At 37.8% G+C, this 24,364-nt stretch overlaps 1 protein-coding gene across 1 annotated transcript in view; it reads left to right on the plus strand.

Annotated features, from left to right (window-relative positions):
- The window catches only part of LOC149251447 (RING/FYVE/PHD zinc finger superfamily protein), a 173,248-nt gene that overhangs the window by 60,958 nt on the left and 87,926 nt on the right, over positions 1-24,364 (plus strand). Inside the window, exon 5 of the mRNA XM_089459445.1 lies at positions 19,064-19,172. Within this exon, the coding sequence (XP_089315571.1) occupies positions 19,064-19,172 (109 nt within the window). The remainder of the gene's footprint in view (positions 1-19,063; positions 19,173-24,364) is intronic.

Here is a 24,364-nt window from a genome sequence, read left to right on the forward strand (position 1 = left end):
GAGACCCTTGACATTGAATATGTCAATATGTATCCAGGATGTTGGGGTTGCAACAAGCAAATGTCATGAAGGGCCATCACAAAAGGTAATTTTGATTTGATGTTCATTTTTTATTTTTGAACAACATCTGGATGTGTTCATACAGGGCTACTGAAAGAGAGTTGTAGATGTTATCTACAACTAGCACTCATGTGATTGGATGGAAGATCCTGAAGGAAACATGATGGGGAAGAGGTAGCTTTATGAAGGAAAGCCAGATGTGGGCTAGAAGATCACTTTCAGACAAGAGGAAGGATGACATGACTGACTTCAGAAAGTCTTCAGAAAGTCTATAGAAAGTCTACCCATACAGAGAACTACCTCCACGCTGACTCCCACCACCATCCAGCCCAGAAGCTTGGTGTTCTTAACACTCTTGCTATCAGGGCCCTTCGAATTTCTGACGCTGATCATCTGGATGAAGAAAAGAAGCATTTAGTCTCAACCTTTAAAGGTTTAGGCTACAAAGAAAATGAGATTAAAAAAGCAATTCAGAAAGCTGAGAAAAGGTTGTTATCTCATGAACCTAAAGCCCGGGATCAACCTGAAGGTGGTAGGGTTTTTCTTCCTTACATTCATGGAGTTACAGATAAGATTCCGAAAGTCCTAAGAAGGAAAAACATAAGCACGCAATTCTCAGCCCCTGGAACAATCAGGCAAAGTATGAGATCGGTTAAGGACAATATTGACAAACATCAACTTAAAGGGGTCTATAAAATCGATTGCTCATGTGGGAAAAGCTACATTGGTGAAACAGGTCGCTCTCTGCAGACCATACTTAAAGAACATGGAGCTGATATTAAAAATGAAAGGTCTCGTTCTTCCGCCCTCGCAGAACACTCGTCCAAAACTAAGCACCATGTCTTCTTGGAAAACGCCTCCATTATCGCTAAGGAAGAGCAGCACCATAAGCGAAAGATCAGAGAAGCTCTTGAAATTATCAAACACCCGCACAATCTCAACAGAGACAGTGGTATGGAAATTAGTGGAAGCTGGTTTCCCCTAATCAGAAAGATTAACCCGATATCAGTATAATAATAATAATAATAATATTTCTCCATTAAAAGTTACAATATTAATTAATTAGGTATTTAATTTAATCAACCTTATTAATTTCCTATTATAAAAATATCTATTTTAATACAATAATAATAATCATTAAATATTTATTCTTTCAATAATTATAAGATTTAATAATAATCAATAATAATTAATATTAATTATCATATTAATAATTAATTAATATATTAATTATTATATTAATAATAATTAATATAATTAATTATTATATTAATAATAATTATTATAATAATTATAGTCTTTTCCAATATTTTTAATAATATATATTATTGATTTGATATTATAAGTATTTCTATTTACTAATTGTTATATTAATAATAATAATTAATGTAATTATAATCATTTCTTTTAATTTTAATAATAATATATTAATTAATAACAATTAATAATAATTGATTTTAATTAATATTAATTATAATAATAATTAATTAATATCTAATTAATTAATAACAATAATTATTAACAATTAATTTTAATTAATAATAATTTTAAACTTTTAATTAATAATAATTAAATGAATTAATTATTATATTAATATAATTAATTATTATATTAATTATTAATTATTATAGTAATAATAATAATTAATATAATTAATTATTATATTAATAATAATAATTAAAATAACTATAATCTTTTCAATTAATTTTAATAATAATAATATATATTATTGTTTTGATATTACAAGTAGTACTAATTACTATTTATTATATTAATTATTATATTAATAATTAATTATTATATTAATAATAATTAATATAATTAATTATTATATTAATAATAATAATTATAATAAGTATAATCCTTTCAATAATATATATTATTGATTTGATATTACAAGTATCACTAATTACTAATTATTATATTAATTACTATATTAATTATTTATTATATTAATAATTAATTATGATATTAATTATTATATTTATAATAATTAATATAATTAATTAGTATATTAATAAGAATAATGATAATAATTATAATCATTTCAATTAATTTTAATAATAATATTATTGATTTGATATTATAAATATTACTAAGTACTAAGTATTATATTAACAATAATAATTAAAGTAATAATTATCATTAATTTTGATCATTGCAATTAATATTTCTAATTACTAATTATTAGATTAAAATCATTATAACCTTTTCAAGTATTCTTAATAATTAAATAAATAATAATAATAATAATAATAATAATAATTAATTAAATGAATCAATTAAATCAAGAGGCAGCCGACTTCTCAAAAATTGAGAGCCGACCATCCCCTCTTTTCTCTCCTCATCTCTATTTAAACCCTAAAAATCTGCTCTTCTTCTATCAAGCATTCAAGTTGTCCTGATGATGGATCCCGATTGGGATTTGAAACGTTGGCAGAAAAATGTTCTTACTGTGGAATCTCCGGTGACTAATTCGATAATGACTTGAGGAAAGTGATGGATGGCCAATGCCATACAAGATGAAGATAAAATTCATGACATCGAATGGAGGAGCTATACAAGCAGCTAAAGGTTCCATGATCTCCACCAAAGAAGAGATAGCTGCTACCGGAAATAGGTCCCTAGGTAAGAGGGAGCCTGGGAGCAAGTTTTTGGTTAAAAAGGAACTTGGAAGCAAGTCCCTAGTTAAGAATGAGCTTGGACAAGTCCTTGGTTGAGAGGGAGCTGTTGAAGAAAGTGTAACTAGGTTCAGTCTTCATAAATGTAATTTTGATCTTTGTACTTGTAAAATAAAATAATTATTATTTTTGTAATTATCAAGAATGGGTTTCTTACCCATTTGATAGGTCAAGCACATGTTTAAGTGTTTCCAGGAAAGTCAAAGAGTCAATGTAATAGTTGAAGACCCATGTGGGCATGTTACACCATGTAAATCTATGTATTAGAGTCAAAGAATGACCTCCAAGCAAAGTCATAAGCCTCCTCCTTATGTCGGCCTCAACAAAAGAAGTAATTCGATATCTTAAGGTCAAGTCGGCCCAAATAGGAGGGATAAACTCCTATATATAAGGCAACTCGACCTCACAAAAGGAGGAAGAAGTGATCTCTGAAATCAGCGAAGAAGAGGGCTAGAAAGAGGTGCGAAAAAGCAAGAGAAGGGTCTCTATTTCAACGAGTAAGGAGGAGCATCCTAGCCGTGGTTGAAGGACTGATCTTGAGACAAATTTCTGTCACATGTGCGAAGAGGAAGGGCTCATTCTGCTGCCATATTAGATCAGCTACTACAATCATAAGAAGAAGCTTGGTTGGGGTGGGAAAAGGCTACTAATTAGGCCTCCTCCTCAAGAGAAGGAAGAGACATCTAGAGCAAGCAAATCATCAATCTGTGAAGGTATTCTCCCACACGTGCGAAAGAAAGAAGATCATATTGCTGTCATCTTAGATCTGTGATTGCAACAAGGAAAAGAGCTCGGATAAGTCAGAAATAAGGGCTTCTCCCCAATCAACGAAGGCTCCACCTCAAGCGAAGAAGGAAAGGAAGAATGTCTTTGCTAGTTTATGCATGGCTAGGGTTTCTGCAGTAAAGCTATCAGTTGAAGAGGATGAAGGAAGAGGTCAAGGTACAACAAGAGGAATTGATCTTAGATCAAAGGAAAAAGGCTTGACTTGTGCTTGGAGGATCTTCTTGTCAAGGGTCTAGGGTTTGGCATTTGTCAATTGAAGCTTCAATAAGAGAAATTTGCAGAAGGGTTTTCCTCTCTAGGAGAGAGAGGTTTTTCCCTAGCTGAGAGCCAACATCTTGTGTTCTTGTCTCTTTTGTTTTGGTAACTGTTTGATGAAGTAAGAGAACACACACTAATAATAATAAGAGAAGATTGTGCTAATAAGAAAAAGTAAAAAGTACCTCACAAATAGTTATCATCATCAGAAGAATCTCACCATAATCTAATTGCCCTAAATTCTTCATCCTGGTTTAAGAGCTGAAGTGACAATCAAAGAAGCGCATCTCAAGAACACATAGAAGATTGAAGCATCAAGGTCAAGAAGCAAGGGCAAACAAAGGCTAAAGCATCAGATCTACAAGCAAGGGTTCAAGATCCATCAAAGGCAAGAAGGATTACTATCTTCACTCCTAGATCCATCAAGAAGGACTACCATCTTGGGAACGAAGTTCTCACTAAAAATAAGAAAGTCTTCCATCTAAAGGCATCTATAAGAAGGTACATCTAAGAAGAAATTCCATCAAAGATCCTTCATCTTCAAAGAAAGGCACCCAAGATCTACTCCATCAAAGATCCTTCATCTTCAAAGAAAGGCACCCAAGATCTAGGCTCATCATTGAAGATCTCTAGATCTACATAGTGAAAAGTTTTCATCACCAAGCAAATCTCTCAGAACTCCAAGATCTAAGAAGTCAAATCATCAAATCTTCAAGGAAGTAGCAAGATCTCTTCACAACAACTCTCTCAAGTAAGTATTTTTATGTCCTCTTCTGAACACATCAAAATATCTTTTTGCAAGGAAAGCAACAAATTGGTTGGGACTGCTAATTTCCTTGCATGGAAAAAGATGACTGATCTACTTCTCAAAGAAAATGAAGTTCTGGACAACATCAAAGGGAATGACATTGTTCCTGCAAAGGAAAAAACTCAAGCCCTAGCAAAGTATAATAAGGATGAAACAAGGGCACAAAGGATTTTGATAGAATCCATCAAGGACCCTCTCATTCTTTATGTTTCCAAACTTGAAACATCTAAATAAATCTATGATAAGCTGGTGGAGCTATTCTTAGTTAGTATTGCTGGAGAAGTAATATCGTTGCGTAATGAATTATATAAAATGAAGATATCCAAAGAAGAAGGAATAGCTCCCTACTTCATGAAGGTCTTTGAGATGAGAGACTAGCTACAGGAACTAGGAGAAGTTATGGTTGACAGAGAAATGCCTACAGTAGTGCTCAATGCATTACTCGAGGAATGGGGCAACTTTACATCCAGTATATATGCCAAGAAGGAAGCTACTTCGTTGAATGAACTTTGGTCTCTATGCAAAATTGAAGAAACTTGACTCAAAAGGCCAAAGATGATGTGGGATCAAAGGAGAAAGCATTTGCTGTTATGGCCAAGAGAAAAGGAAATATTGGCAAGTTTGGTCCACAGAGAAAGGGTAAAGAGATATGTCAAAAGTCTAATGATTTGGCTGCCAAGAATATGGACACTATAAAAGGGATCATCCTAAGTTCAAGAAGGACAACAATAAAAGGAAACAAGAAGAAACCCGCATTACCCAAGAAGTAAAAGAAGAGAAGAAGCAGAAGAAGGAAACCCCTCCGGATCTCTACTATGAATGAGATCAACTTCTTCACCTAAGTTCTCTTTAAAGTTTTGGGTATCATAGGAATATGTAGGAGTAGGATAGAATGCATGATTTATAAGAATGGCACCTTGAGGAATATAGGAGCATTATGCAAAGATAGCTCAGATAAAGATATTCATGTAGGAAGGATGTAGCCATTGAATGACCTCATCAATGCATAAAGGAATGATCATAATGAGGAAGAATCATCTTAGAAGGCCACTATCATCAACAGGAAGGAACATTTGCAGGATGAAGACTACAAGGATCCTCTGGTGAAATCTTCAATAGAGGGTTCATAACTTTCAGGAGAAGCAGATGTCTCGATAGGAATTCCACTTATGAGGATTCAAGAAAGGATGATATGTAGGCAAAGAAAGATGTAGCAGAGCAAAGGAATTGAGATAATCTCAATCAAGGAAGTTGTCAAAAGGAAGCTGAAATGATCAAGGAAAGAACTAAGATGAGGTATGCATCTATGTTTTTCAGTTAAGTCATGTCATCATTTGTGTTAATGAGTATGAGGAATTGCTCTAAAAGCATGGTCAAGAATAGGATAGATCTCTTTCATTGAAGATATGCACACATTGATAAAGGTCAACATGAGAAATGACCTCATATGGACAATGAGGTGGTTGACTAAGAAACCTATAAAGAAGTATATGAGAAAAGGAGATCAGGGATAAAAGGACACCATGGACACTAGGAATCAACATCCAACAGATTTGGTGAGACATCTTCTGGAAGAAGGCATGAGAATTCTGACAAAGGAAGAAAAAGATCAAAGGACCCTTGACACCTGGAAAGGCCTTAGAGATGTGAACATGCGGGATGCTGATGATTCAAGCCAACAAGATGTCATGACGGAAAGCCATCTCGTAAGGTACTATTTGATTTAATGTTATGATTTGATTTTTTGAATAATATTTGGATGGATTTAGGGAGGGCTACTGGAACAAGAGTTGTAAGTGCAAGTACAACTAGCATTCATGTGGTGGATGAAAATTCTTGAAAGAAACATGATGATGAAGAAGTAGCCATATGATGAAGGTTCCAGATATGTATCAAGAAGGCCACTTTCCATGAAGAAAGGAATGACATGACAGACTAAGAAGGAAAGTGATCGATGGCTGATGCCCTACAAGAAGCTTGACTGAATTTCATGACATCAAGGAAAGAAAGTGATCAAGCAGTTGAAGGACCCACGAAGAAGAAGTTGATGAAAAGAAAAGTCCCTAATTAAGAGGGAGCTTGGGCAAGTCCTTGGTCAGAGGGAACTTGGGTATATTCCTTTACAGGAATGGGCATAGCTTCCCTAGTTGAGAGGGAGAGATAGACACAACATTCTTTTCTTCACTTGGGAAGAAAGGATGGAGGATTGGGTAATCATTTGGCATCCGATGCTCTTTGAGGATGTGTAGGGCATCCAAGATAAGAGTAGGCAAGAGGACCGATATTCTTTGAGGGCTGGGAACCCAAGATAAGAATAGTCCTAGAAGGTCATACTCAATGAACACCCGGGTGGGTATGTACCTTGAGAGACAATGATAAAGGTGTCTATAGTCATTGGTCTCGCCAACATTGTGCTCTGATCTAATGAGAGATAGAGCTGTCAGTCAAGGCCTTGTTGTGAAGACAATGTTGGTTACTATGATGCTATAACAGATGGATTGCCAATCCAATTTCTCTTATGTAAATTCTTTAGATTGAGAATGTCCAAATACCTTGTAATGAATTATGAATACCTCCCTAGTTAAGAGGGAGTGTTGAAGAAAGTGTACCTAGGTTCAGTCTTCATAAATGTAATTTTGATCTTTGTACTTGTAAAAGAAAAAAATTATTATTTTTGTAATTATCAAGAATGGGTTTCTTACCCATTTGATAGGTCAAGCACATGTTTAAGCGCTTCTAGGAAAGTCAAAGAGTCAATGTAATAGTTGAAGACCCATGTGGGCATGTTACACCATGTAAATCTATGTATTAGAGTTAAAGAATGACCTCCAAGCAAAGTCATAAGCGTCCTCCTTATGTCGGCCTCAACAAAAGAAGTAATTCCATATCTTAAGGTCAAGTCGGTCCAAATAGGAGGGACAAACTCCTATATATAAGGCAACTCGACCTCACAAAAGGATGTAGAAGCAATCTTTCAAATCATCGAAGAAGAGGGCTAGGAAGAGGTGTGAAAAAGCAAGAGAAGGGTCTCTATTTCAATGAGTAAGGAGGAGCATCCTAGCCGTGGTTGAAGGACTGATCTTGAGACAAATTTCCGTCACACGCGTGAAGAGGAAGGGTTCATTCTGCTGCCATATTAGATCAGCTACTACAATCATAAGAAGAAGCTTGGTTGGGGTGGGAAAAGGCTACTAATTAGGCCTCCTCCTCAAGAGAAGGAAGAGACGTCTAAAGCGAAGGAAAAAAGCAAGCAAATCATCAATCCGTGAAGGTATTCTCCCACACATGCGAAAGAAAGAAGATCATATTGCTGTCATCTCAGATTTGTGATTGTAGTAAGGAAAAGAGCTCGCATAAGTCAAAAATAAGGGCTTCTCCCCAATCAACGAAGGCTCCATCTCAAGCGAAGAAGTAAAGGAAGAATGTCTTTCCTAGTTTATGCATGACTAGGGTTTCTGCAGTAAAGCTATTAGTTGAAGAAGGACGAAGGAAGAGGTCAAGGTACAACAAGAGGAATTGATCTCGGATCAAAGGAAAAAGGCCTGACTTGTGCTTGGAGGATCTTCTTGTCAAGGGTCTAGGGTTTGGCATTTGACAATTGAAGCTTCAAGAAGAGAAATTTGCAGAAGGGTTTTCCTCTCTAGGAGAGAGAGGTTTTTCCCTGGCTAAGAGCCAACATCTTGTGTTCTTGTCTCTTTTGTTTTGGTAACTGATTGATGAAGTAAAAGAACACACACTAATAATAATAAGAGAAGATTGTGCTAATAAGAAAAACTAAAAAGTACCTCGCAAATAGTTATGATTGTCAGAAGAATCTCACCATAATTTAATTGCCCTAGATTCTTCAACAAGAGCTTGGGTACATTCCTTTTTTGGGAATGGGTACATTCCTTCATAGGAATGGGTATATCCTCCCTAGTTGAGAGGGAGAGATAAGCACATTATTCTTGTCTTCACTTGGGAAGAAAGAATGGAGGATTGGGTAAGCATTTGACATCTGATACTCTTTGAGGATGTGGTAGGGAATCTAAGGTAAGAGTAGTCGTAGAGGACCGATATTCTTTGAGGACTTAGAATCCAAGATAAGAATAGTCCTAGAAGGACATACCCTGTGAACACCCGGGTGGGGTGTGTTCCTTGAGAGACAATGATGATGGTGTCTATAACGTATTGGTCTCATAGGCATTGTGCTTTGATCTTGTGGAGAGATAGAGCTGTTACTCAAGGCCTTGCTATGTGACAATGCTGGATGATATGATGCTAAACATACGGGTTACCAATCCGACTCTTCTTATGAGAATTCTTCAGTTTGAGAATGTCCAAGTACCTTGTATGGATTATGAATACCTCCCTAGTTAAGAGGGAGTGATGAAATATGTAACTAGGTTCGGTCTTCATAATGACATATGTAATCATGATCTTATGTATTTGATGTAATGAGAAAAATAAATTTATTATTATTTTTCTTGAGGCATGGGTTTCATTTTCAAGAGAAATTCATTTTATAGGTCAAGCTCCCATTTTGAGCTCTTCGAGCTTGTCATTGAGTCTACAAGTCATTAAGTCATTGTCATGTATGAAAGATCCATTTGGAGCATGTTACATATTGTAAAAGAAATTATTTGAGACAACATAAAGTCAAATAACCCTCCAAGACCTCACCAAGTGCTAAAAAACAAGTCGACCTATCTAGAAGATGAAGTCGGCCTGCAAAGATGGACATGAAGCCTATATAAAGGAGGACTCAACCTCATTCAAGGACACACATCCAACACACTCAAGTTTGATCACAAGAAAGAAAAACAGTGCGAAGAAGAAGAAGATGGAGGAAAAAAAAGCTGAGTTTCTAGGGTTGTTTTTGGGCTAATACTCTTCACATGTGTGAAGGAATTAAGGCACATTTTGTAGCAGTAAGGCTGAATTGCAGAAGTGAAATTACGTAATCAAGAAGGGTTCTTTTTGGAAGCTGAATTCTCTAGGAGAGAGAATCTACCTAAGTGCAGGAAAAAGGAACAAGATCTCTCCATTTTCCTTTCACACGTGCGACCTAGGGTTTCTGAAATAAGGGCCGAAATTCATAGAAGTTGTTGGGAATAATGATTGCCGTTAGACCAAAACCCGCAGGTGTTAGTCAACAATCGCATCACCAGAGATAAGGATCCACAAGAGGCAGTTAGTCCATGTTGCGAAACACACGGGGAGCGTGGTATTATCAAATGTCCAACAATCTCCCCACCAATGCTAGACGGGTGTGTATCGAACTCATGACCTACGCTCTGGTACCATTTTTTGGGAATCACGATTGCCGTTAGACCAAAACCTGCGGGTGTTAGTCAATGATCGCATCGCCAGAGATAAGGATGCGCGAGAGGGGTTAGTCCATGTCGCAAAACACACGGGGAGTGTTAGTTTATCCAATGTCCAACAAAAGTTGCAAGCATATAGAAATTGCAGGAAGAAAGGTTGAAGTTGCAGTCAAGGTGGTGCAGAGCCGAAGTTGAAGACAAGAAAGAAGCAACTCATTTGATTTGGCAAAAGAGGCAAGGTTGACTTCGTCTTGGAGGGGTTTTTGGTCAAGGGTCTAGGTCTTGGAATTCATCGATTGAAGATTCTATAAGGAAGAATTCTTGTGGGTTTTCCTCCCAAGTTGGAGAGGTTTTGGACCTAGCTGATCGCCTACATCTTTTGTCCTATTGTTTCATTGATTTTACTGTTTGGTAGCTGTTTGATGATAGAAGAACACTAATAATAATCAATAAAAAGAAGAAGCTTATCAAATGAAGTAAAAATGTATCACAATTAGTTATCAAAGTAAGAGAAGTCACCTACACTTGCTACCCCTCGATTTCTCAACATGATAGGATGCATCATATTAGGAGATTACGTCATAGTAGAAGCATACAATTGAAGCAAGAGCTCATTATAGAAGCTTGAAAGGATAGATGAAGTAGAAGTCTATAGGGATGTTGTAGTCATCATAGAAATGAAGTAACCCTTGGTAACCTCATTGAAAGCATAGTGTATATATGGTTGAAAGAAAGTTATCTAGCATAATAGACGATAAAAATAATTTATCATACATCATCATCATTAGAAAGGAGCGTTTGCAGGATGAGGATAATTAAGATCCTTCGTTGGAATCTTCATTACAAGGTTCACCTCTACTTGGAAGAAGCAAGTGTCATGCTGATCATTCCACCTTGTATGGGATCCATTGTTTAGAAGGATGATGGTATGGTGTCAAAGGTATGTAAAGGGAGAAAAAAAGGTATGTAAATATTTGATAGATTAAGTCATGTCATCATATAGTTGCAGATAGTATGTATGAATGCTCTATCTTATGAGCATGATTAAAGAATAAGGATCTCTTCCTTTGGAAAGATGCAGGAAGGCATATACCTTGAACTAGTTCACATATTGACAAGATGAAATCAACATAATATGTCCTCATATGGAATATGAGGTGGTTGACAAAGATGAAGGAACTATGTATAGAAGTTCCTAGGGAGCAATATGTGAAGAAAGGATTCGTGAGAAATGCAACTATGGTCACATAAGATAAGATAAGTGATCAACATCCGATGACTAAAAGGAATTGGCTAAGGACATCTCCATGGAGAAGGTATGAAGACTGATAAAGTCTGTAAAGGAAGTAGACCCTTGACATTGAAAGTCTTGGAGATGTGTTTATGAATGTGCAGGATGTTGATGTTGCAAGCAACATATGTCATGATGAAAGTCCATCATAAAAGGTAACTATGATTTGATGTTCATTTTGATTTTTGAATAACATCTCGCTGGGTTAAAACAAAGCCACCGGAAGAAAGTTGTAGATGCCCCCTACAACTAGTACTGATGGGAATGGATGGAAGATCCTGAAAGAAATATGACGTGGAAGAGGTAGCTATGTGAGCAGCGCAGCGCAGAGATAGTAGCAATGCAGATGGCACAAAGCAAAGGTCAGCAGCAGCGCAAAGGCTTCATAGGGTCAGCGTAGAGACTAGCAACAATCAAACTCCAGCAACGAGATACATCATACTGAACATTAGTTCAGTAATTTGGGATGATTTTCCGTTGCTGATGCAATACCAACAACAGTTGGGGAAGGTTGCAATGCAGATGCAGTTGGCAGTGACAGTGCCAGCAACAGCATAGATGCAAAATTGAGAGGGAGTTGCAGTACGGATGCAACGTTTACAGTGGTAGGGTCAACAGTAGTACAGATGCAGCATGCACATTAGTTGGTGGTCAGGATGTCAGACATCAGCAGCGCAAAAGGAGATGTTACAAAACAGAGTGATGCTTCAGCAGGTTGCATTGCTAGAGCACATTCCTCGCTAAGAGGGAGTGTTGATTTCTGGTAGCATCGGATGTGCTCTAAGTCTCAAAATTTGCAGGGAGGCTTAGACACATGCATTCTCCAATACCCATAAATAGTTTTGGGAAATTCCACCCGAGGATAGTTGTATTAAAATAATTAATTATTTTTAATGGGACCCTAAGTCTAAACTTGGGAAATTTAAATAATTAATGGGTATTAATCTAAACTATGGGTGTAACTTCTAGAAGAAGACGAGGATCAAGCCAAAATGATCTAAGCCATTGATTATAAGTTAATTTGGGCCGTTGGTTGTCCAATAGAAAGATATAAGAAGCTTGATGGGCACGTGGAGAACACACACAAATGAGAGATCAGAAGTTTGATTTTCAAAAGTAGAGCAACTGCTGGAGAGATTTTCGATAGTGATCTTTTGCAGAGAGGGGCAGGGATAGTATCTGGTGATGAGTCTTTTCCTGGGCTAGAGAGTACAAGGCAAAGAGGACAGAACAACATCAAGAGAGAGGTTGACGTTGGCCCACGCAGTGCTGACGTAATGGCAGCACAGGGCCTAGAGGGAGATCGAATTTCTTGCTAAGGAAATCGAGTTTCAGAAGCCAAGAGCCAGGGTGTGAGACTGGGAGGCTGGAAATTTGAAGTTTCTTGGCAGTAGAGGATCAGAAGGAAAAGCAACAAAGTCCCTAGCAGAGGTGACGCAAAGACTGCGTAGGGTTGACACAGTTCTGCGTAGAGGCTGACGCAGAGCCTCTTTCTAGCGAGATCAGGGTTAGATTCCTCCAGTGACAGGGTGAGAGAATCTCACTACTTGTTTTGTCCAGTGTTTCTCTGTATCAGATAGTGAGTTGGGCATCCAACAAATTGTACTCAGAAATTACTATTGCTTAATAATAAACCCTCAACTGCTGCACCGGTTTTCCCGCATTGGTTTTTTTTGAGGACATTTGTCCAAAAATAACTGTGTAGATGTGTTGTATCTCTTTCCTATTCAGTTTATTGTTTCCGTATATAATTTAGTTAAGTGAAGGCTGCAGTTGTATTTACTTCAATATTCACAGTAGAACACTGTAAATAACTTGAATGAATTAACAAGTAGGAGAAGTAACATCAATTTATTGTAGTAGGGATTCCAGGTTTTGGAATTTTCACATGGTATCGACACTGCAGGTGAAGCAAGAAGAGCAGAGCCGGAAGACTTGACACTGAAGGAAGAAGGGAATTCGAAATTCCTGGAGAGGCAACAATTCGAATTCCAAGAGGGTGTGCGTAGTTCAGGCCAGGAGGGCTAGATTTTCGTGGTAAATCTTTCTCTGAGTGAGTCAACAGAGAGGTAAGATTTCCGGATCGAAATCTATCAGCGATAAAGGGAGTAGCGCAGCAGAAGCTTCAACGAAGAGGGGTTCTCTAGTGGGACGCAATTTTCCATAGGCAGTTGCTGGGAAGAAAGATGTCAGAGGGAAGAGAGAGACACAGTTTAGGGAGTTTTTCCTCAGAGGACTTCCAACCTAGGAGTTCAAATTTTCACTAGTTGAGCAACAGTGGAGAGGGGTAGATCTACAAGCTCCAGAAGGGAGTGCGTAGGCCAGTCTAGTGCTGCACAGAGAGAGAGGAGGCTATTCGACTTTTTCGATTGGCAGAGATGGCAGCCAGTGGACTGAGAGATTAGGATAGGTTGGAAGCCAGTGGACTGAGAGATTAGTATAGGTTGGAAGCTAGTGGATTGAGAGATTAGGATAGGTTGGATGGGGCATCCACTATGTGATCTAGAAGGCAAGGATGTTATGCCTTATGGATGAACATTTTCTCAAAGTCTACGTATACAACATGGTAGTTGAGCCCACGGATCTAGATCCGCTCAAGAAGTACAAGGGAGAAAGGATAAAGACAAAAAGAATGATCCTCGACAGAGTGAAGGATCATATAGTCTATCACATCATTGGCAAAAATACTGCCAAGGAGATGTGGGATGCATTGTCGATGCTGTATCAAGGATATTCCGAGCAACGAAAGATGTACTTGGAGCAGAAGATGAGATCTATGTAGATGTAGAAGGGGGAACACATTGATCCGTTCCTTGCAAAGCTTCAGGAGACCCGAGATGAATTGACAGTTGTGGGGTCAACACCTCAAGGTTCCGAGATGGTAAGACTAGCCCTAATTCAGTATCTGAGGAGTGACAAGTCTTTATCCAGAGCATCCTGGGCAGGGCGACTTTGCCAAACTGGGATGAGATGTGGGCAGCTCTTAAGCAAGAGGAGTTGAGGAGGGACTTGGTCAAGTGTAAACTTGACGGAAGCAGCAACAGTGGGTCGAAGCCCAAGGAGGAGGAAGAGAATGCAACCCTCGCATCCAAGGGGTAACAAGAGCAACGAAAGAAGAAGAAAGATGTTTCGAAGATCAAATGCTTCAAGTGTGGTGAACTCGGTCACTACGCAACACAGTGTCCTCTCAGAAAGAAGGACAAAGATGAGAAGCATGATCCGAAAGTTGCAGCCATGAAGATTGAGGAGGATGAGTTTGCCATGACAGCCGAGATACCTCCAGGAGGGAGGTGGGCTGATTTAGAGCTGTAGTTCAAAAGAGCTACAAATGGGCAGGATCCTTGAGGAGCCCACCTCTCGAATCAATTCCTTGGTATAGGAGCCCAAATGAGAAGTAGCAGGATGGACCAATGTCCGTTGGTGCAGAGGAGTGCCAGAGTGACAGTTGCAGAGGCTAGTAGTGCTAGAGAGTGAGCAGCGTAGAGCAGAGCTAGCAGCAGTGCAGATGGCACAGAGTAGAGGTCAACAGCAGCGTAAAGGCTTCAGAGGGTTAGCGTAGAGACAAGCAACAATGAGACTCTAGCAACGAGATACATCATACTGAACACTAGTTCAGTATTTTGGGATGCTTTTTCGTTGCTGATGCAATAACAACATCAATTGGAGAAGGTTGCAGTGCAGATGCAATTGGCAGTAGCAGCGCCAACAACAACACGGATGCAGAATTGAGAGGGAGTTGCAGTACGAATGCAGTGTTGACAGTGGTAGGGTCAACAGTAGTACAGATGCAACATTTGCGCAGTAGTTGGTGGTCAGGATGTCAGACATCAGCAGTGCAGAAGGAGATGTTACAAAACAGAGTGATGCTTCAACAGGTTGCATTGCTAGAGCACATTCCTCACTAAGAGGGAGTGTTGATTTTTGGTAGCATCAGATGTGCTCTAAGTCTCAAAATTTGCAGGGAGGCTTAGACACATGCATTCTCCAATACCCACAAATCGTTTTGGGAAATTCCACTCAAAGATAGTTGTATTGAAATAATTAATTTTTCTAATGGGATCCTAAGTCTAAAATTTGCCAACAGAAGTGATCTTCACACCTCCTTTACCGACCTTAGCTCTGATACCATGTTGGAAAATCAAGGTAAAGGTTGATTTTCCTTGATAATTACTTGTGAACTTTGTTGGCTTCTTTATTAAATTTTTGTGTGACTTTTATTTCATCAAGAAATTACCAAAATATAAACATGAAGATCACAAGAGACAATAAACACAAGATATAAGCTCCACGCCAGGGAAAAACCCCACAATTGGGGAAAACCCGAACAATCCTCTTCTTATAGAATTAGATCAAATGAGATATCAAGACCAAGATCAAGACAACTACCTCCATAATATCCCCAAGTCAACCCTCCATCCTCTGTCATGATTCATCTTCAATAAGATAGTCAATCTTTCACAAGATGCCTTGTCTTCGTCCTTTTGTGGCTTATATTTTACTGACTTTGTAGTCCTTCTTCAACTTGCAGATCACAGTCATTAAGGTCCTTTATTAGCTCACATTACAGTCCTACATTAACTAGCATGTTATCACCGAAACAGTTCTAGTAGCTTGCATATCTGCTTAAGAATTCACATATTTTCGGGACTTCTAATATAAAAAAACTTGCATTCTCTTTAGGTCTTCAGCTTTGGGAAACTCACATCTTATATCACAGAAAACTCGCCTTTTGTACTGCAGAGTGTCACAGAAGATCCACGAAAAATTCTTGCCAAAATGAATGAGAACAGTTACCAAAATATAGTTGTTCGTCACTATGAAGGGTCACATCTGTTCAACGGCTGACTTGACCATCTGGAGGGCTGACTTGGTCTTATGGAGGAATTTTTGACTCTTTAACAAAAAAATTTCTTTTTCTTACAAAGAGTCCAAATGGAATTTGACTCAAATTTAGTTCTTTGACTTCAACAAAACCTAGAAGCATGAAAAATATGCTTGACTAAAGAAATAATAATATAAATTTCTTTTTCTTCTTTTACATAAATTACAAATTGATACAAGTACAAAGACAAAAATGAAGATCAAACCTAGTTACTTTTCCAACGGCTCCAAGAGTCCTCTTCACCTTTAGCGCTCCATGTTCTTGCTTTACTATTTACATCACACAATCTCTAGATCTTCTTCTTTTGCGTCACACAAGTGCTAAGACTTAAACTTATCACTATCGCTAGCATTTATCATCATGTCTCCTATAGGGTTCACATTAGTAACCCTAGGTGTTGCTTGCTACAAGAGTGTCCAAGACAATTACAAAGATAGGATAAATAATACATTAGTAGTGAGTGATGATAGAGGTTCTCTCCTTCCTTTATTTAGAATAGGTGAGGGAGGATAACATAAAACATACACTAGTTTAACACAAGTAGCCCTATACCCAAGTTGACAAGGCAACCCCACATGGAGTGCTTTACAATACAAGGATTACAAGTGTCACTTGAAGATCATGTTACGGTTTTACCCTAGGGTCACACAGGGGTTTTACACACTAGGGTCACACTAGGGTTTTACAGTCGTATCACACTAGGGTTTTACACAACCCTAATGCCCCTTGTCCAAGATGGTGAATTGTTAAAAAAGTTGTTAGCCCAACACTCCTGTTTACTTGGTTTATTCTCCAAGTGTCCTCATGCATGGTGGTCTTCCTCTAGCTATGTGCCACATGTTCTCTTGTGCCCAATGCTCCTCAACATGTCTGCCAAGGAAGCTACTTGCTCTAATGCTTCTTCCCAACATATGTGTTCAACTCCATAGCCAACCTATATGATGTATGACCCTTTGCCTAAGCATCCTCAAGTCAAGTATCGAACCTTCAAAGTTTTTGTCACATGTTCGCATGATTTTAGGCCTAAGTGCCCTCCTCCCAAGTGCTTAGCGCTCCTCTTTCTAGGTAGCTACCTATCCTATTGAAGCAACTAACTCCTTCATTATGTGCCCCCAATGGGTTAGTCATCACGCCACATAGGATAACAACCTCCTAGGTAAGTGTGCTATGCTAGCACTCTATCCAAGATCAAACATCCGCCCAAACTGAGCCATCCATATTTCTGTGAAGCATCACCAAGGGACTAGGAGACCTAGTTCTGTACTAGCTAGGTGAAAGCATTTTTGGAGTAACCCCAAAAGCTAATAGTAAACTCATACAAGTATCTTAAAATTAACCTTAATCCCAAACTTAACTAGTATGTAGCATTGAGAAAAAGATAAATGGAGTATGGAAAGTCTTTTTTTTGTTTTTGTTTGTTTGTCAAGTTGTCTACGTCCTCCAGAGATGACTATAGGCTTAACCTTTGGCTTGAGAAACCACGACCTAGGGGGATCTAAGACGTCAAAATCACTTGGGGTTCGCACTCGGCCTGGGCCACACCAACCCTTAACATGGTTGGATTTTTGCCCACAGAGTTTCGAACCGGTGACCTTCACATCATGGAGTGACTCAACAATACTCCCCATCACTGTCTATTCTACGCCCTATGGGCAGAAAACCTATTTTAGTCTTGAGAACCGCCATAAATCAATGATTTTCTGCTTTTGTGAAAAAATTAAATTCCATTTTGATATCCTCGTTACTCCTATTATCTTATATGGTGTGATGTTTGGGGCTGTAATATCACTAGAAAATCTTGGAGGAAAATTGAGCAAATCTAGAAGCATTTTATATTTTGTATTCTTAAAATTAGGAGAAGCATATCTTATCCAATCCCTTTCACCTGTTGAGACAATGGCTATGACTAGGTACCTAATTTATAAGCACAAGATGACTAACATGAAGGACAAGAAGCTTCATAGTGTAATAGGTGATGGCATAAAGATGCTAATTCTTGGCTAAACCATTGGAGAATAGAATTTATAAGCACAAGATGACTAACATGAAGGACAAGAAGCTTCATAGTGTAATAGGTGATGGCATAAAGATGCTAATTCTTGGCTAAACCATTGGAGAATAGAAGAGGATGTCATGCTATAGAATATTATGGTATTATGCCATTAAAAATAAGATCACATCTAATTTAGGAAGGAATCGTGGTGCAATGAAGAAATAGAGGACAAGAGAAGCCTTAGGTACTATAAAGAGGTCCTTAACACCAATCTAGAAGATAAAGTATCTTTATATTATAGCTAGTTTAATAAAGAAGATTAACATTGCTAAAATAATAATGAACACTCACAAGCTCCATAGTGAAACATGGCATTGGAAAAATTCTAAAATGTTGTGGGATGAAATAATTTGTCTTGTGATATTTAGAAGGGAGAGGATGAAAAACACCTTCTCCTAGATCTCCTACACATACCCAAATTAGATGTCATTTTCAAAATATTTGTAACACAATAATCTTCATAAGCTATTAACTCATGAAAACTATGGAGAATTAGGATCCAATCTCTTCAATTAAATATACAAAATGTTAAAGCAAACCAATTAATTCCTTAGCATTTTTATTAAAGGTCAGATAGACCAAAGTTAGTCTGAGTTGATGGTAGCAATCATCATCATCATCAATATGAAATTGTGGAAGAAATGGTTAAGGCAGTGAAACAATGTCTTGGTGTCATCAATTCATGAAACAGTCCAAGAATCAAACAGTGCCTGGAGTCGAGTAGTGTCCCATGTGATGGTAAATAGTATTATAGTTTTTATTTTTCATATTGAAATCACAAATAAAGCATGATGATATGTCATCATTTAAGATTAAAAAGTAGTCTTACTACGTGTGCTGATCATGTGAAAGGTTTTGGTATGTATTAATTTGAAATTTTAAGTTGATAATAAATAAACTGAAATATTTCGCATTGGAACTATTTGATTTCTATCATGCAGGTGATTGCGTCATTGTCATATTCAGTCTATCTGATAGATCACCACCAGCAAGATTGGCTGCGCCTGGCTTGGGGATTTGAGAGTAAAATTAGGTTCTACTACATATGTGGTAACATGTCCTCTTTCTGAAATTAGGTTTTGTATTTTATGAACAGTCTTCCACTTTTCAGGGTTCTAATGTTTATTGTTACGTAGGAAATAAGAATTTATCACTAGATTTTTGTCAAATATTATGCAATCCATTTAGAGCTCTTTGCGGCATTGCAAGAGCAGTGCTTTAACTTGGGTTGCTAATTGAATAGACATGATACAACCTACTAACTCATTGAATTGTTATAGTAAAAAACACCATGCTAAGCACGAACTTACTCTGTGATAGATGCTTAGGTTCCTCTTTGATGGGCATTGTCATGTATAGAAGCATACTATGGAATGGAATTGCTACCAGCAGTAGTACTTGCTTATTATACTGCAAAAGGAAATAAATAACCTTAATTATTTCAGCTTGAAACAATTTAGAGCGCCTTTCTTTTACAGCAGTCTAAATCGTTATAACCTAGTAATATCTTTCATTAGTGCATTGAAGCAATGCTTATCCGGGGATATCTTCACAAATTTTTAAACATACTGTATTCTGAAAGATGTTTTTCATTCAGTATCTTTAGAAATTAGGAAAACAATTTTGAGGTTTGAGTTCACTTGGTAGTGGCTGGCTTCTGGCATTGCAAAGCAAAGACGCTATATTAATGTCCGAGGAAAAATCATTTCATTTCTCCAAAAGTTCTATCGTGATAGGGACATTTGTAAGCGGTTCACTGAATTACCTTCGAAAACTTTAATAAACTGTAAACCAATAAATTCAAATAATCATAGAGTGCAACAGGCTAATAACATATATATCTTATCTATATCATTATTTGATTGTCTAAATGAAGTGCAAATCATGGTTAATGATATTAAGTTTTGTATTTCTGACATCACGTGATCCAGATTTGAGAACTTAAGGGTAATTTAAGTTTTTATTGGATCACATTATCCAAGTGAGGTCCTTAATGTAAGATTTCAATGTACCACGTTATCCAGTTATCCAGGTGAGATGATTGTGGTGTCCTTATCTATGCCATATAATGAATTATCTGTCTTATTTTTGGTAGGAGAATGTTTATTTTTATAGTTGTTAGTCATTAGTGTTAATATATGAGGGTTAGGGGTGCAACTACCAAAGACATAACTCATCTCCATAATAAAATAAGATGGTGTGTTAGCTCCCAAAGCTGCACTCAAGTGATTAAGCCTTGAAACACAAGTGCAACTCTAAGGGAACTCAGGAAGGTTGCCGATTGTCACCACCACTACTATTTCTCTCACTTTACGTTGGCTATCCTCTGACACAAGGGGGGTTTCTGTTAGAGTTTGGGCACTAGACTCAGTGCACTCACATACACCATATCCTGTAACAGTCTCAAATTAACTAATGAATTGAAACACATTTGATGTGCCTAACCTTTACACAATGGAAACTTTAAAACTAGCAATTAGATCTTGCACAATAACATATTACACACAAGTTTTGCCCAATCAACACTTCTTCATTTAATTCTTCTCAGAGCCTACTCAAGCTCCCTTATTAGGATAATGACCCACAAGGAAATTACATATATAAGAATTACCCTGTATCTGATCCAGTGGATCAAACCCTAGCTCCGTCCTTGATCTGGTTGATCTGGATCTCCTTTGCTGCTCCATGCTCTTTCCTAGGACCCAACACAACTATCTCACTCACAATAAACCTGCAATATTACTCGTGTAGATCTCTTGCTTCCTTTGAGAGAATCTCTCTCTCAATGTCTCATGCCTCCGCACATCTCTGTGCTCTTGCCAACAACTGGCCCTCTCAACCCTCTTTGCTGTCAACAGGCCCTCTTGACACTCTTTGCTGTCAATAGGCCCTCTTGGCTGCCAATAGGCCCTATTGGCTGCCAACAGTCCCTCTTGGCTCTCTTGGCTGCCAACAAGCCCTCTCGTCCCTTTGGCTGCCAATAGGCCCTCTCGGCCCTCTTGCTGTCAACAGGCCCTCTCGGCCCTCCACAGGCCGGAGGCCTACTTGGCCTTCTCCTCCAAAAGATGCTCTCTTGCAGACCACCATAAGAATGAATCACTCAATCTTGTACTTGTACTTTTCCAAAGGGTGCAATACCATGGGTTTTTAGAATACCATGAGTCATCAAAATACCATGGATCTATATGATGGGTTATCAAAATACCATGGGTGCAAAGCCCCATCACTTAAACCACTTGCTCCACACATGAGAATACTCTTGATGTTATCCAAAACATCAACAATTTCTCTAAAAGAATGTAAAATGAACTTTAGAAATGAATGAATGGTGGATTACGAAGATGAGTGCCAATCCAATGTGTGATGGAGTCAAGGTTAACAAGTAAGAGGGTTTGAAGAGTGTGGAGAGAGGTGTAGTTATGCTGTTACAAGCATGCCTTAAGCAACCAAGTGAACTCTTTAATATGCAGAAATTAAAGAAGAAGCCCTTCCAAATGTGCACTAATTCAACTATTACCAATTAGCCACAATAATGTGCAACCATTGAACAATAGAAGTGCTACCACCCAAACTCTTACTTCAGAGATGAAAGTCTTAAAGACCCTAGGGAGCACTAAAGGGAGCTACCCAATGTCTCCTGGTAGATCTCAACTGACTTTAGGTCAGCTCTATTCCAGCACAAACGGGGAATCCCTAAGAGTATATACTAGTTTGTCTTTGCACAAGGCTCAGCTTATGTTAAATCTCCAATACCAGATTTGATTTATTTATACCTCCACAATTATTATATACCTATAAATTATTTACTCAATAAAATCTGAAAATTGTTGGAAAATAAATTCACTGGTATCTTAAAATTTAGAAATTAAATTTGAAGCAAAAATAAAATAGGGAAATCAAACACACAACAACATAAAATACTTCCCAAAACAATTTTCCTTCACTTTATATTACTCATGAAAATTAGGCCTAGACCCAGAGAGAATACACACAAAAATTACAGTTGCTGGAACTTGAAAATTGGACTCTCTGGAAATTTGGCAGACTAGAACTCCTAGGAGATTTTTTCCCTGGAGAATTTGGCCTCTCTCACCAGCGAATTTGGCCCCTTCTTCTCACCTCTATGGCCCCTGTGCATTTGAGAAAATTGGCCTTGGAAATTTCAGCTCTCCTTCAAAACTCAACCCTCCTCTTTAGCAAATTCAACCTTTCTCTCCTAGAAATGGCCCCCCTGAAAATTGCTCCCGAAATATCCTTGCTGCAATCCTTTTCCCTCTCCTTAGTCCTGAAGTCTTTCTTTCTTTGAGAAAATCACTCTCTCAACCAGTGTGGAAAAAGTCGGGGAAAAATTGGGATTAAATCCCCAAAATGTGATTTTTTTGGCTGGCAGATTAAATCGGCTGATTTTTTGCCGATTTTTTCCTAGTTGAAAAAGTAGGGATTAAATCGGGACTTTTTCCAAAAAATCGTGAATGAGGTAGTTTCTTTAACGATTTTTTATTTTTTTTGAAAAAATCGGGATTTTATTGAAAAAGTCGGGATTTTATTGAAAAAGTCAGCATTTTTTAAAAAATGAATATTTTTGTATTTTTTTTTAAATTTTGCCGACTTTTTCAAAAAACTTCGGACTTTAATGACTTTTTCAACTTCTGGACCCTTGCCGATTTAATCCCGAATTCGACTTTTTCCACATTGCTCTCAACAATAACAATGTAATGTGTCTTCATCCTCTCCCATTAGTTTTGCTTGTAGTTTCTCAATGGGCCAAAGCCCTAATATCCAAAGTGATAGACGACTAAGATTAAATCCTGACCTTCTTAAATCAATGGGAGAGATTAGATCGAAGTCACTTTAATAATTTAATATTTATCTTTAGATAAACATTAGCCTAAAGTCAACATTAATTAAATAATTAATCAATGCACTTTTCAACTTAGGAGCGAAGAAAAGAACGAAAAAGGACAAAGTCAAGGAGCCTCTAGTGTAGCGAAGTAAGGAGAAGCATAAGCGAAGGTTGGGGGCTGGTTTCTAGGGCAAATACAATCACACATACGAGGAAGAGGAAGGCTGCCTGCGGTCATAACAACTGAGACTCATAGCCAAACATATCTCATCATTTGGGCTAGAGACATAGGCCTAAAGGGCCTCCCACTCAAGCGAAGTAGCAAGGAATAAAAGCGAAGGTAATAGGGTTGTTCTAAAGCCTATTACAGTCACATGTGCGAGGAGAAGGAGGCTGTCTCTGCTGTCATAACAACGCTCCCATTACAGTCATACAAGTTCATTGGATGGTGAAGAAAAGGAAGGGATCATCATAAGGAAAGGGTCTCATCAAAGGTATCTTTTCTAGAGCAAGTGCAACAAGATCTAACAACAGTTGGGAGCAGGACAAAGTGCCGGAAAACGAAGTGCCGCAAGAAGGAAGTGCCGGAGAACAAAGTGCAGAAAGGAGGAAGGACTTGACTTGTGCTTGGAGGACATTCTAGTCAAGGTCTAGGGTTTGGCATTGAACAATAAGAAGCTTCAATAAGAGAAACTTACTAAAGGGTTTTTCTCTCAAGAGAAGAGGGGTTTTGGCCCTGGTAGAGAGCCAACATCTTGTGTTTTTCTTCTTATGTTTTTGGTAGCAGTTTGATGAAGTATACATACATGCATTAATAAGAAGAAGAAGATTAAGCTAACAAGAAAAGTAAAAAGACTCCACAAATTGTTATCAAGTCAAGAAGAATCACACTACACCTAATTTCCCTTGATTCTTCAACATGGTATCAGAGCTAAGGTGAACACATCAAGGAAAGGGCATCTCAAGAACACTCATCAAGGAATGACATCTACAAAAGTTGAAGCATCTAGTAAAAAAGTCTCTATCACATCAAGGATAAGAAGGTCTACCATCTATCTTTCATCAAGGAAGACTACAAAGCAAGAAAAAGAGCCTTACAAAAATGCACCTACAAGAAAAACAAATCAAAGAACGACCTACATCAAGCTACAAGTCATCAAGCAAATCTCATCATCAAGCAAGTGCACTTGGAGATAGCAACTTGAAGAACATCAAGATCTAAGGAAGGCAAGGCATCAAGTCTTCAAGGAGAAAGCAAGTCTACGACATCTTAAAATCTATCTAGTAGGTATATGTTCCTTTCTGAATATACATGAATGTCTTTTTGCAAGGAAAGCAACAAATTGGTAGGTACCAATAACTTTCTTGCATGGAAGAAGATGATTGATTTACTTCTCAA

The sequence above is a fragment of the Pinus tabuliformis genome, chromosome 7, assembly GCF_031772625.1.
Source record: "Pinus tabuliformis cultivar Carrire ecotype Pingquan chromosome 7, CPIR1, whole genome shotgun sequence".
In the NCBI taxonomy this organism is placed as follows: domain Eukaryota; kingdom Viridiplantae; phylum Streptophyta; class Pinopsida; order Pinales; family Pinaceae; genus Pinus; species Pinus tabuliformis.